Source organism: Psammomys obesus, unplaced genomic scaffold (assembly GCF_907164565.1).
Source record: "Psammomys obesus unplaced genomic scaffold, mPsaObe1.curated_primary_1811, whole genome shotgun sequence".
NCBI lineage: Eukaryota > Metazoa > Chordata > Mammalia > Rodentia > Muridae > Psammomys > Psammomys obesus.
In genome coordinates, this window is record NW_026585504.1 from 66,264,582 (window position 1) to 66,279,243 (window position 14,662).

At 43.7% G+C, this 14,662-nt stretch overlaps 1 protein-coding gene across 3 annotated transcripts in view; it reads left to right on the plus strand.

Moving 5' to 3' along the window:
- The window catches only part of Acmsd (aminocarboxymuconate semialdehyde decarboxylase), a 33,339-nt gene extending 19,208 nt beyond the window's left edge, over positions 1–14,131 (plus strand). For all 3 annotated transcript variants that reach the window (XM_055602042.1, XM_055602047.1, XM_055602052.1), the window contains 4 exons: positions 2,543–2,638; positions 3,782–3,954; positions 12,081–12,179; positions 12,465–14,131. In XM_055602042.1, the coding sequence (XP_055458017.1) occupies positions 2,543–2,638; positions 3,782–3,954; positions 12,081–12,179; positions 12,465–12,527 (431 nt within the window). In that variant the 3' untranslated portion in view covers positions 12,528–14,131. The remainder of the gene's footprint in view (positions 1–2,542; positions 2,639–3,781; positions 3,955–12,080; positions 12,180–12,464) is intronic.
- The last annotated feature ends 531 nt before the right edge of the window (positions 14,132–14,662 follow it).

Here is a 14,662-nt window from a genome sequence, read left to right on the forward strand (position 1 = left end):
AACATAAGCATAACAAGTTAGTCATAACAACCCCTGAAACGTTGCAAGGTGGTTGTAACAAGACAGTCTGACAATGGTCATTACAAGATGCCATAACAACCTTTTGAAACAAAGGGTTGAAAGATGGTTGTAATAACTTCTTGAAACAAAGTTTCAAGATCACAACCATTGCTAATGCTGTTTCCTAGAATAGGCAGTACAGAACCATTTGTAGTTAAGGTTACAGTTGGAGCAGAGCCAAATTCTTGAGAAACAGGTTTAATCATAAACAGGAATACGCCTAGTTTTTCTTTACTATAAGGTGGCTTTTAGGCCTAAAATGGAAGCAGGCTGGTTCCTCAGTCTTATTGATTGCTCTAGGGTATCTAGTGTTATAACTCTCCACATTATAACCAGCATTTGCATCCAGAGTTATTTCATCTTTTGTTTTTGCAGTGTATGTGCACTGTTCCCCTCCAGCAACTAGGCCCTGCACTCAGCATTTAGGACAGGAATACATATGAAATGGCTATCGCATTTGCATCTTGTGCTCTGACTACAGAAAAAAAAAGACCATGGTCAAGTACATGGCTCATGGACCCCAAGTGGGCCAATTTCAGAATGGTGTTATGGGTTCAAAGAAGAGTGTTAAGAGAAACTTACTGGCAATCCATCTTTAAAGTACATCTTGGGAGCTGGGTGTGATGGCACATGCCTGTGCCCCACATTTGGGAGGCCAACTTGAGAGGATCTGGAGTTGTAGGAAACTGTTCCTGGGGAAGATGTAAACAAACGTGTACTCCCCTCCGATGATGGACCAAAGTCAGGATCCCAGCAAAATCCAGCTTGGTGAGCCAGTGAGCCTATTGTGAGGAGCTACAGGAGCGAACATGACTCAATGATCACCAAAGCACAGCATGAGACAGCTCACGGAATCTTCTCTGCAGGTTCCACCTAGAATGCCCCACTTAGAACATCCTGTGTCTTAAGAAGCTTCCCTCCAAGAGGAAGGTTTTATCTCAAATGAATTTGCAACAAACAAACAACAACACACACAAACCTGTGAGACTATCACTCAACTGATTATTGGAAAGTTGACTCACAAAGAGCAGGAAGGAAATGGTATCGTCTCTCACCCTGCCTTCAAAGGCTCTGCTGGAAAAACCACCCCCAGACGAATGCAATCTGCCATGGTGGCCAGGGAGCTAGGCATATCAGTGCTATAGAGAAGTGAGGGACAGGATGAGCAGATAGGGAGTCCTAGCTGGCAATCAAGATCTCTAGGTCAGTCAAGGTGCACTGTATCCTCAAGAAGCTCCTTTGACATCAGACATGAGCCAACTGCTGCTTCCAGTAATTCACACCAACCCAGTAGTTTTCAGCCTTAGCTCCCAAGAGGCAGCAGAGACCTAGCAGGCTTACCAGTAACAGTTAACAGTGAGCTAGCTGCATGGAGGTACCAGAGACTGTCACAAAATCCTCAAAATAACCCATTGCCAGGAACCAACCATCACTCTCATAATGACTGACATGTTCACTCCGAGGTGTGGTTGAGGGGAAGGTTTTTATTGTAGAGATGAGGGAGAGAACAATGTAGACAGATATGAGGCATCTGAAAGACTCCAGAGCAGAGAAAGTAACAGATTGAACATGGCCATGGCCAGCGTACCAACATACTGGACTTAGCCATGAGGGGTGTGGGGGTGGAGGGGCGAGAGATGAAGACAAAGAGAGGGCAAAAGAGAGAGACCAAGAGAGTGTGTGGCCGAAATAGCTGGCTCATAAGAAAAATAAGAAGCTAGAGGAGGGACGCTTCTGAGCTGGACAGAGATCAGGGTAAAGAGGCAGGGCGAGAAAAGCCAGGATGCCAGCACGGACGCTGAAATGTGTAATAGGTACCAGCATGCACTTTGGTGTGCTAATAAGCACCACAGATAGCCCTTTGTCTCCTCTGCCAATGATAAGGAAAGGGCACCTTTCGTAGAGGAGAATAGGCTTTTTCTCCTAGAGGACAATGTTGGCTTTTGCCTGACTGGCAGAATTTGAACCTGACAATCACCCTAAATTCACAGATAGGAAACTTGCCACATAATTCAAAGATGAGATTAGATGTAATCTGCTGCAGGTAGGGGACCTAGGAGTTCTGAGGTTGCTAGTTTATTGTTTGAAGACATGTGCATGTGTGTTTGCATAGCATGTGCAAGTGAAGGGACTGGGCTACCAAATGCATTATTACAAGGGCAGGTGTGCATAAAGCCAGCCAAATAGGAGTCCCAAGCCAAAGTACATCCGATGCGTGCCTGTCTCATCAGGACCAAAGCCAGCCCCTTAGACTCCCATCTCTTGGAGTACGTTCTCTCCCTGAATTAGCAAGCTGAAGCCTTTGGATGATTGTTCTGGGCTAAGCTATGCTCTATATACATGGGAATCATTTCTGGAGCAGAGGGCCCCCACATGACTGAAAATCCCCCAACTTAGCTGCTTTTCTGCAACACTCATGTTACTAAGCCTCTTCTTGCTTAAGATAACACGCGCTGAGTAGTGTGACTGTTTCCTCTCTTAGGAATGCCGTCGGAGACCACCATGGCCATCTGCTCCATGATCATGGGTGGGGTGTTCGAGAAGTTCCCCAAACTCAAAGTGTGTTTTGCACATGGAGGTGAGACTCTGTTTGTATCGGTTCAGACTGGCCTAAGAAAACACCACACCACGGGCAGGGTAACTCAAAGCCACATTTTCTCACGGTGTTGGAGGCTAGACAGCTAAGCGCCTAGTGCTGATGGGGTTGGTTCCAGTGATGGTTTTCCTCCCAACACACAGACATCTACCTTCTCCCTGTGTCTTCATGTGACTCCTCTCTGTGCATGCACGAGTGAGGGGAGGACAAAAGAGTCCTTGCAGATGGGTTCTGGTCTTTCTTTTGTGCGCATGTCGAGCATGTCTATTTGTATTTGCATGTACATGTACAGGCCAAAGACAATGTTGGGTATTTCCCCAGGGGCCATCACCTTTTTTTTAAAGACAGAGTCTTTCAGCTGGGTAGCACTTGGAAGGCAGAGGTAGGCAGATTTCTGAGTTTTGGGCCAGCCTGGTCTAGGGACCTAGCTACAGGATCACCAAGACTATACAGAGAAACCCTGTCTCAAAAAAATGAACAAACAAACCAGAAAGACTGGGTCTCTCACTAAACCTAGAGCTCAGCAATTGGGCTAAACCGATTGATTGGCCACAAGGATCCCTCTGTCTCCACCTGCCCAGATCTGTGACTGCACACCTATGCTTGACATTTTTTTTACATACCTTTGGCGTTCAAAATCGAGTCCTCATGCTTTCACACGGTGGTTCACTTAACCAGTGAACTACCCCCCCATCCACTTATTTGTCTGTCTGTTTGTAGTGCTACTGAGCAGTAAATCTAGAGCCCGCCCCTGCACTCTACACCCAAGCCATTTGTGATTTTAAAAAATAGTACTGTTGTTGTTATTAGTGTGTGTGTGTGTGTGTGTGTGCGCGCACACACACACACGCGAGCACGCATGTATGCCATGTGTGCTCAGGTGTCCTCTGGACCAGAGGAGGGTATCAGAACCACTGGGCTGGTTACAGGTGGTTGTGAGCTACCTTTGTGAGGGCTGGGTGCAGGGAACCATGCTCCGCCTTCTGTAAGAACAGCAGGAGCTCTTATCTGCTGAGCTACTTCTCCAGATCCTTGGGTTTATTTTGAGACAAGGTCTCACTAAAGTTTCCCAGGCTGGCCTTGAACTCACTCTGTTGCAATCCTCCTGCTTCTGCCTCCTTTCAGGTGGTGCTTTCCCCTTCACTGTAGGAAGAATCTCCCATGGATTCAACATGCGCCCAGATCTCTGTGCCCAGGACAATTCATCTGACCCCAGGAAATACCTTGGCTCATTTTACACAGACTCCCTGGTTCATGACCCTCGGTCTCTTAAGCTGTTGACAGATGTTATAGGAAAGGTAAGCTGGGCGGTTTGTGGAGAGCAGAAGGCTGGACCAGCAGCCTGCTCCTTGACAAGTTAGACCCTTTTGAGGGAAAGTGAAGTATGAGGTCGTAAAATGTCTGGAATATATACTGTTGCTGGGAGCATAGGTCTGCGCTACCAAATCTGGCTTTACAAAGATTCTAAAAATCCAAACTCAGTGATCTCACGTCACTGGAAAGGTTCTTTGTCATCAAAGAAAGATTTTCTTCTTTCCAGGGCTATGGCAGGCAGTAGAGTATGCCGTAGAAATAGTTCTGGGGGTTGGAGAGGTGCCTCAGAGGTTAAGAGCACTGGCAGTTCTCCCAAAGGTCCTGAGTTCAATTCCCAGCAACCGCATGGTGGCTCATAACCACCTATAATGATTTTATAGGTGCCCTCTTCTGGTGTGTAGGCATGCAGACAGGCAGAATACTGTATAAAAAATAAATAAAAATAAATCTTAAAAAAAAAAAGAAATAGTTCTAACATGACTTAAAACAAAAAGGGCTTCCTGCCTGATTCTCATCTAACTTGACATTTCCACTCATTTTACACCTCCAAATAACTTGGGTAAATAATGTCTTCCAATGCCCTGTGGTGTACAAGAAGGAGACCCTGTTTAGATGCCTGTGAGCCTCCTGAGGGGCTTTTAACTCCCATTTCAAGAAGCTGTAGACAGTGAGACAGTAAGTAAGTCCTGGTTCTGGCACTCCTTGACTCCACAGTGGTCTAGTTTCATTCCTGTCACTGTGGTAGAATACCCTGACAAAAAGAAGCACAGAGGAGAAAGGGCTTTCTTTCAGCTTACATTTCCAGGTTACCATCCATCATTGCAGGGAAGTCAAGGTAGGAGCTCTAACGCAGGTGGCCACATCACATCCATGGACAAGAGCAGAGATAAACTAATGCAGGCGTGCACACTTGTTTGCCTGTGCTCAGCTTGATTTCTGCACTTTTAAACAGTTAGCACCCCCACCTCATACTGTCTGTCTTGTACTCACTTCCAAGTAGCCCGGTCTACAAGGGTGTAGACCACAGCTGGCTCTCACAGGATCCTCATGGGGACTTTCTAAAGTAGAAGTGAAATATCACATTAGTACAGTCAGACATTTACCTTTGGAAAATGGCCCATAATCTTATGTCTTCCTCCTCCTTTTCCTCCTCCTTCTCCTCCTCCTCCTCCTCCTCCTCCTCCTCCTCCTCCTTCTCCTCCTCCTCTTCCTCCTCCTCCTCCTCTTCCTCCTCCTCTTCTTCTTGGTTTTTCAAGACAAGGTTTCTCTGTATAGTCTTGGCTGTCCTGGAACTCACTTTGTAGACCATGCTGGCCTCGAATTCACAGAGATCCACCTGCCTCTACTGGGATTAAAGGCGAATTCCACCACTGCCTGGTACAAATGGGCTTTTACACGTTTAATTTTTGGGCTTCCAAGAGCAGATGTGACGACATATCATAACAGTCTGTGTGCCCCAGGAAGCTCAGGCCAAAGAACGACAGAGCGACTGTCCACACAAGGCCACGCTTGGGCTCCCTCAGCCTAGGCCTCTTCCTATTATCCCTTTAACACATAGGCAGACTGGAGCTATATGAAAACAGGCAAAGTAATGACTTTTCTTCTTGCTGCTATGAAAGTCTCACAGAAGCAACTTAGGAGGAAAAGGTTTACTTTGGCCCACAGTTCTGGGGTACAGTCTGTCACCATAGGGAAGGCATCGATACTGCAGCTAGTCACAGGGCATCCACATGAAGGCAGAAAGAGGTGAATTCTGGTGCTCAGCTTGCTTTTTCCATTTTATTCAGCTCATAGAACGGTCCACAGTCAGGGTGAGTCTTCTCACATCGGTTTACCCAACCTAGAAACTCCCTCATAGACATGCCCAGAGGTGTCATCTAGGTGATTCTAAATGCTGTCCGACTGGTGACCAGTGACAGAAGCGGCAATTTTTCAAAGTATTTCCAACTCAAGAATACAGTACACATCTGTCAAGTAGAGATCTCTTTCCTGCATTACCACGCAAATCTTAAGGAATCTCTTTCCCCTAGTTTCCTCCTTGCTGCTATCTTCTTTCCCCCAACACAAGAACTACTACAAATTAACAAGACTTTCTCTTCTAGTTCTTTCATGCCTACTTTCTTGTACCCAGTATTTCAGGACTAATTACATCAGAGTTACTTCTTTCATATATTGAAACATTAAAAAAGAGATGTTAGGTTTTAATTATATATGTACATATACATGTGTGTGTATATATATATATATATATGTGTGTAATAAAATATATACATATATGGGATATGGTTATATGCACATGAGTGCAGTGTGCATAGAGGCTAGAAGAAAGGAGTCAGATCCCCAGGAGCTAGAGCTACAGGCCATTGTGAGCAGCTTGAGATTGGGAACTGAACTCAGGCCCTCTCCATGGGCAATACATGCTCATAACTACTTAGCCATCTCTCCAGCCCTACCTCCAATTGTTCCTCAACTCACTCACACACTTACTAAAGCAATTTTCAAGTTAATTATAAGCATGTGTGTAAAAGTTATATTCCAACCATCTCAAAAGAAGATTTCTCAAAAGTCAAGTTCAAAGAATTATTTTTGGCAGAGTCAGCTCATAGGAAAAAATGACTGAATGATGGATTTTTTTTTTCAAAAGAGAAAAAAATGTAAGGAATTAAGGATGATAGCCCAGGCTTAGGCCAGTTTCAAGACCAATAAGTTTATAAAAGTACTATCAAGCTGAAGATGATCAAAAGTTACTGTGGAGGTTGAAAAGGAATGGCCACAATTGGTTCATATATTTGAATGCTTAGTTACCAGGGAGTAGAACTATTTGAAAGGATTAGAAAGATTAGGAGGAGTGGCCTTGTTGGAGGAAGCGTATCACTAGTGCTGAGTTTTGAGGTTCAGAACCAATGCCAGGCCTCCTGTTTCTCTCTCCCTGTGTGTGGAGCAGGAGGTATCTCTCAGCTACTCCTCCAGCACCACGCCTGTCTGACACCTGCCATGGTGATGATGGGCTAAACCTCTAAACTGTAAGCAAACTCCCAATTAAACTCCCATTTAGATTTCTCTTCTAAATGTTGGTCATGGTGTCTCTTCACAGCAATAAACAGTGACTAAGACACTTACCAATAAAATGTATACATATAGATAATTGGGAAGAAAAGTTCAAAAACCAGATAGTTACAAGTAGATATATAAACTATAGAAAAAAGTTGAAAGCAAGTCTAAATAATAATTTTAAAATTCCAAACCATGAGTCTGATGTCCTGTGGTAGCATTAAAAACAAACAAACAAACACAATTCAAGGGACTGGGGAGGTGGGATGGTTCAATGGGTAAAGCCCTAGCAATGCATGCCTGAACACCTGACTTTGAATCCCCAGAACCCATGCAAAAGCTGGACACATATATAGCATGTGTATCTTTAATCTCAATGCTCTTAGATGCTTAAGGCCCAGCTAGCCTGGTATATGTAGCAGAAAAACAACAGAAAGACCCTGACTGAAACAAGATGGAAGGCAAGGACTGACAGCTGACCCTGTCCTCTGAGTTAACACACACACACACACACACACACACACACACACACACACACACACAGACACACGAAAAAAATAAGGAAATATCTTAATCAGCAGGGATGAATTACAGAAAATTAGAAGACTGGTTTTCATTTCTGCTTTAGATTCTTTTGCTTTCTCCATATTAAAACAGGACAGACTGCTTCTTAAAGCATATTTATATCTGAGAATGCCATCAGCTGGGAAGGGAAGAATTCCTAATTAGAAAATTAATGCCTGGATTCCATCTTCATGCTAATGTAGATGACAAGTGTACTATAAGCGTGGGACTTTAAAATCATGTTGTATTTTGGAAATGTAAACAGCTTTAGCAAGAAGAAGAGATGAGCCCCTAGTGAATACCAAGCAGAGAGTTAGAACAAGATCAGCTGTTGGCACAGATATGAAGAGACATAACTTGACGTCTTTAGGGCTTCTACAGCAGGTGTGTTTGCTTGGCTTCATATACAAACAAATACAGAAACCTAAAAATAGAGTTGGTAGTCTATCATGGCCTTTGAAACTGTGCGATGTGTGTGATGTCTGATGTGTGTGTGTCATGTATGATGTGTGTTGGATATCATGTGTTCTGTTCTATTACTCTCAGCTTTATTCTGTTTTACTCTTTTGTTGTTGTTTTGTTTGTTTGTTTGTTTGTTTGTTTGTTTTTGAGATGGGGTTTCTCTGTGTAGCTCTGGCCATCCTGGAACCCCCTCTGTAGAACAGGTTGGCCTCAAACTCAGAAAGCCACCTGCCTCTGCCTCCCAAGTGCTGAGATTAAAGGAGTGTGCTACCACCACCACCCTGCTTTTGGCTTTATTCTCTTAAGGTCTTTCACTGAATTTGGAGCTAGGCTGGCAGCTAGCAAGTCCCAATACCCCGCCTGTCTCTGTCCCCCACAGCACTAGGATTGTAGGCACATGCCTAAACATAGTCAGTTGAGGTACCAGGGATTTGAACTCAGTTCCTCATGTTTGGGCAACAAGTATTCTCTGAACCATCTCCCTAGCTATCAAATGTACATACATATATATATATATATATATATTATATATATATACACACACATACATGAGACAATGTCTCACTGTGTAGTCTAGACTGACAGAGATCCACCTGCCTCTGCCTCCCCAGTGCTGGTATTACAGACATATGCTACTCATGCCCGGGTCAGATATTTATTTTTAAATGAACATTCCCTCCAGTGTTTTCTATCAACTGAAGTATTTTTTAAGATTAAAGTTATTTTGAAAAGGTCATATATATGAGAATGTGTGTGTATATGCTATATATGGTATCATGTGGGCTTTTTATGTGTAAATGGAGAATGTTTCTATCGGGTTAAATATGTCTACTCAAGCATATCTTTATGGTGAAACATTACAAGTTATTTATCCTGGTTTTTTGACATATACAGCACAATAAAGCGTGTATAGTCATCCCACTGAGTAATAGCATGCCAGATCTCCTGGAGGTTTTTGTTGTTTTGTTTTGTTAGGTTCTTTGAGACAGAGTTTCTCTGTGTAACAGAGCCCTGGCTGTCCTGGATTTGCTCTGTAGACCAGGCTGGCCTCAAACTCAAAGAGATCCACCCGCCTCTGCCTCGGGTGCTGGGTCCAAGGTGAGCGCCGCCATGCCCGGCCTCTCCTGGACTTCTTTACTTGGTATGTTGGTTGTTGCGTGTGGAGAAGAGCCTCACTTTGTAGACCAGGGCACAGAGCCTAATATACAGCCCAGGCTGGCTTTGAAGTTCTGATCTGCCCGCCTCTTTCGGATGGGCATGTACCACCCCAGCTGGCACACATCAGAACTTCCTGTCCTTATTCCATTAATCAGCTTCTCCCTCTCTTTCTCTCTTCCCCATTCTTTTTCCTCTTTCTCAAGACAGGGTTTTCCTTTCCTCTGTACAGTCTCTGGTAACTGATACTGCACTCTCGACGTCTTTGGGCTCAGTTATTCTGTAGACAACATGTCAGACTGCTGGCACCCCCTGCGATAAGCTCATCTCACTCAACATAACGGCTTCCAGTTCCCTCGACACTGCTAAGATGAAAAGGTTAAATTCCTCTTTGAAATGAAAATATATGCTCACAGAAAAAGTTCATGGAGGACGGCCCTTTCTTCAGAGTGGAGACCCTGCCTGACTTTGTTTACGCTCAATGACTGCAGTTTACTTCTAGTCTCTGGTCTGTGCTGTTTGCTTGAATACTTGCTGTATGCTAGTACATGCTAACAGCATGTCGTTTTGATGGCAGTGGCTTTGTAGTATACTTTAAAATCAATTCAGTCATTCCTGTTTTGTCTTTTTGGTTCAAGATTACTATAACTACTTAGGATCTTTTGTGGGTCCATACAAATTATAAGATTGCTTTTCTAGTTCCATAAAACAATCCATTGCTATTTTGAGAGGAGTCTGGATTGCTTTGGGTAGTGCAGCAATTTTAACAATATTAATTCTTCCAACCCATTAATACAGGGTATCTTTCCATTTATTGTGTCTTCAATTTCTTTTATCAGTACAGTTCTCATTACAGAGATCTTTCACCTCCTTCGTTAAATGTATTCCTGGGTATTTTAGTGATTTCTGTAACTACTGTAAGTGGGATTCCTTTCTCAGACAGCGTGCTGCTGCTATGTAGACACTACTGATTTCTTCACATTGGTGCTAGATCATGAAACCTCGCCAAGTTCTTTAATTAATTTTAAAGAGTTTTGGGGCTCGTAGGGCTTCCCATACATATAAATGTATCATCGGCAAAGAGAGTCTCACTTCCTCTTCCTCTTCCTCTTCCTTCCTGCCCAGGTGTCATGGGTAGGGCTTCCAGGACTCTGTTGATTGTAAGCAGTGAATGTGCACACTTCATCTTGTTCCATATCTTTAAAAAAAAACTTTACACTTTTTCCCATTCAATGCAACTGAACTGTGGGTTTGTCATATGCAACCGTCACTGTATTGAGAGACCTTCATTTGGAGTATATAACATGGATAGTGGGGAAGACGGTGCAGCAGTAAGAACACTTTGTGTCCAAGTATGAAGAAGGCCTGAGTTCAAATCCTAAGCACCCATGTAAAAAGCTGGAACTCTGTAGGAGAAAGAGATAGGAAGATCCCTGAAGCTTGCTTCCTGTCAGCCTAGCTCCAGGCTTGGTGAGAGCCCCTCTCGCATGAAAATAAGGTAGAGTGTGCCATAACTGGACACCTGTCATCTCCATCTAGCCTCCACATGTGTGCACAGGCCTGTGTACACACACACACACACACACACACACACACGCATGCATATAGGACACATACATATAGATATGCATAAATACATAAATAAAGATAGACCTGGAGAACATCAATGAAATGAAGCAGTCTACAAAAGAGAAACACTACGTAACTGAACATATGTGGAATCTACAAAAGCCAGCTTTGTAGTAACAGCACTGAACAATGTTTACCAAAGGCTGAGAGGGGTAGGCAATAGAGAAGAGAGTAACATGCTCTACCTTCAGTGGTTAAGGTCATTTGCTGCTCTTCCAGAGGACCCAGGTTCAGTTCCCAGCACCCTCATCAGGCAGCTTATGATCACTTATAACTCAAATACCAGTGGATCTGACACTAGCTTCCGTTTTCTTCATCAGCACGTTCCCATATGTGGTTCTCTCTCAGTGTGTGTGTGTGTGTGTGTGTGTGTGTGTGAGAGAGAGAGAGAGAGAGAGAGAGAGAGAGAGAGAGAGAGAAATAGGGCATTGCAACCAGCAGAATCAAGCCATTGAAGTCTGCGACCTATAAAAAGCTTCCTGTGACCGGAAGAGACTGTGATTCCGTTAGAGAGCTCTAGCAGAAAGAATAGCACGCTTCATCGGGGGAAACACAAGAGATTATTTACAAAGCTATGAGGAGTTACACTACCATTTAGCCCAAAACTTTTCCTTCCGGCTCTATTTTCCTGCAAAGTCACTTTGGGGTTACAACTTTAAAAAAAAAAAAAAAAAAAAAAAAGTAGATATTTCATTTCGTCTGAATACATCCATGTTTTACCGAATACCTAATTCTTAGTTTTAGTCTGTTTTTCTGTTATTAGGGGGGAAACGGCTGAGGTGGAGACTAGCTCATTCAGTCAAGTGCCTGCCATACAAGCACACTTACTTGGGTCCGGTTCCCAGATCCTGCATTAGAAACATCCAGGGGTGATGGGGCACCCTCCAATCCGAGCGCTAGGAAGGCAGAGACAGGAGGCCTGAGGATCGCAGGCCAGCCACGACCATAAGTGATGAAGTCCAGGCCACCAACAGACCTCAAAAACCAGAGTGGACAGCTCCTGAGGATTGTGTTCTGGTGTCCACACTTGTAAACACGCACACTCAGAAGCAAGACTGGAAGTAGATTTGCAATTCTTAAAAGACCTAATAGTGACACCTGCTGGAGTAAAAATAGGAAAATGAAGACTGAACCTTTAAATGAAAACTAAACCTTTGGATCAGTTCTGTTTCTATTAAATCGGGAAGAAATTCAGTCCAGGAGGCTATGTCCTCACATTCACAAATAAAGTTGTTTTTTCTCCTTTCAGGATAAGGTCATTCTGGGAACTGATTACCCCTTTCCACTGGGTGAGCAGGAGCCTGGGAAGCTGATAGAGTCCATGGCAGAATTTGATGAAGAAACAAAGGTATATGCCTTGAACTTCAGTCTTCTTCCTGAGCTGGACACGGAGGCCATGACCCTTTGTTTTCCTACAACTATAACTCTGTTTTCTGAAATATCTGGACTATAAAAAACAAACACTAATGTCTTAAAATAAGCTCAGAATAACTAACTGTATAAACCATTTGCCCTCATACATGTACACACACACACAAATAAATGTAAAAAAAAAAATCAATGATATTACCTATTAAGTGTTTTATCAAGCCAATCATGCTTTAAACAAAACTCTTCTCTCTTTTTTATGCAGGATGAACTCACAGCTGGCAATGCCTTGGCTTTTTTGGGCCTTGAGAGAAGACTATTTGAATGACAGAATTAATCACAGAAAGCAAACTTTGGAGAAGCTATGCCACTTCTGTCTTTGAATATGAATTGCACATGTCACTAAAATCCTACTTTGAATTGTGTTACCCAAAAAGTGGAATATCCTCCTCAGGATGAAGCAGGAGGGTCGGGAATTCAAGTTCCAGGCCAGCCTGGGCTTTTTGAAACTGTCTAGAGAAAAGGGTGGGGTGATATTCCCAAATACTCTGCCTTAATAACAAGATGTTTCGCAGGGCCTGTGTTCTGAATGTGATGTACTGAAAAGCAGTGCGCCACTACATATGCAAATCAAAACTCCTTAATTTGGAAGAGATTAAAACTTAATGGATAATTAATGATCTAAACAGAGGAAATTTAACACCAGCCTTATTCTAGAAGGCTCAAGTAGGTTCTCTATTGTAATCAAAGATGTGGGAATTATACCCAAATAGTACGTTTTTGTTTTTTGTTTTTTTTTAGTTGTAACACTTTCCACTAGCCTAGTCATTCATGTTTTTATCTATGTAAAGTACACACAGGATATGCACAGGCTCAAAGCTTCCAAAAGCCAGTTTAAAAAACAAGGCAAATGCTTACCAAGTAATTGCTCAGTGATCCAACACAAAGCTTAAAGACACTTCAGTAAAAATTCATTTTAGGACCCACAGCTGAGCAGATCTTAGAACTTGGGCTGAGTCTGGCAGGATGAATGGACACTACTTAAAAAATAAAAAGATGAGCCAGGTGCAGTGACGCACGCCTGTGATACCAGCACTCAGGGAGGCAGACACAGGCAGATCTATGCAAGTTCAAGGCCAGCCTGGTCTACCAAGCAAGCAAGTCCAGGACAGCCAAGGCTGCACAGAGAAACCCTGTCTCAAAAAACAAAAACAAACAAACAAAGAAAAAGTGGTGGGCCAGACATGGTGGTACATACCTCTCACCCCAGCACTCAGAAGGCAGAAGCAGGCCATGGGTCTCTGTTTGATGCCAACTTGGTTCGCATAGCAAGCTCTAGGCCAGCCAGCCATGGACACAGTTGAGACCCTGTCTTGTAAATAAATAAACAGATGTAAGGTAGACCAGGATAAAAAATAGGGGATCACAGGTGTGACTTCAGAGCAGGTGAGACTTGCTCTAAAGGGAATTTTGTCTCTAAGATGGAAGCATAGAGTCGGCTCCCAGGTGAGTGGGTAATACCACGACACCCCTGCTCTGGGCCTTACCCTTCCCCCTGAGTTGATGCAAAGGGTCTTGGGCCTGAGATGAGGAGGCAAGCAGTATCTGAACTTCACATGCCTCTGGCTGAATCAGACAAACCTTCCACCCCACGCTCTTAACTCTGGACTAGTCATACTTCCTCCTCTTTCCACTGTACTACAAACTCAGGCTCCCTGTTAACACATAGCGTCTGCTGGCCGTCAGCAGAGAAGAAGAGCAAATTACCCCACAGTTCCTGTTCTGTTACTTCTACCATCTGTGTTTCAATACTCCATCTCCTTCTGTTCCTCTTGTTGCTTTCTAGAGTTTTGCCCAACTATCACTCTATTTACTGCTCCAATGTGTCTTGAAAGGAAAATAAAGTTGAACAAAGCAACACTTGGAAGCATACGTTGTTGCTGTTGTTTTTTCTTCCCCAAATCTTTGGAAGAAATGTGTACTCCTTTACAAATATCTGACCACTACACACATAAGAGTCTTCTTATTTACTTCTGCCTCACTACAACCAAAAAAGAATGCATAAGAAACTGAAGGGGAAGTTCAGTCCATTGTGCAGGGGAGGCCTGGCAGAGCAGAGCAGCTCAGCGGGAAAGCAGAGGGAGAGGGAGGCCAGTGGTAGCGGGCTCTCTCCTTTCTCCTTTTTTCAATCTGGACCCCAGCCCATGCGAAGGTGTCACCCGCATTCAGAGAAGGTTGTCATCTCTCCGTATGCTTTGGGGGAGTCTTCACAGACACACCTAGAAATGTGCTTTGCTAATCTTGATTAACCATTGCAAGTCCATCCCTTGTCAAGCTGGCTCTCAGACCGGACATCTCCTTATCCCTCCCCCACTCCCCGTGCTCCAGAGCTCTAGTCCAGTTTCTCCTGAGACTGCGGCCTACATTTAGCCGGATGCTCTGCTAATAATGGGGTTATACAGT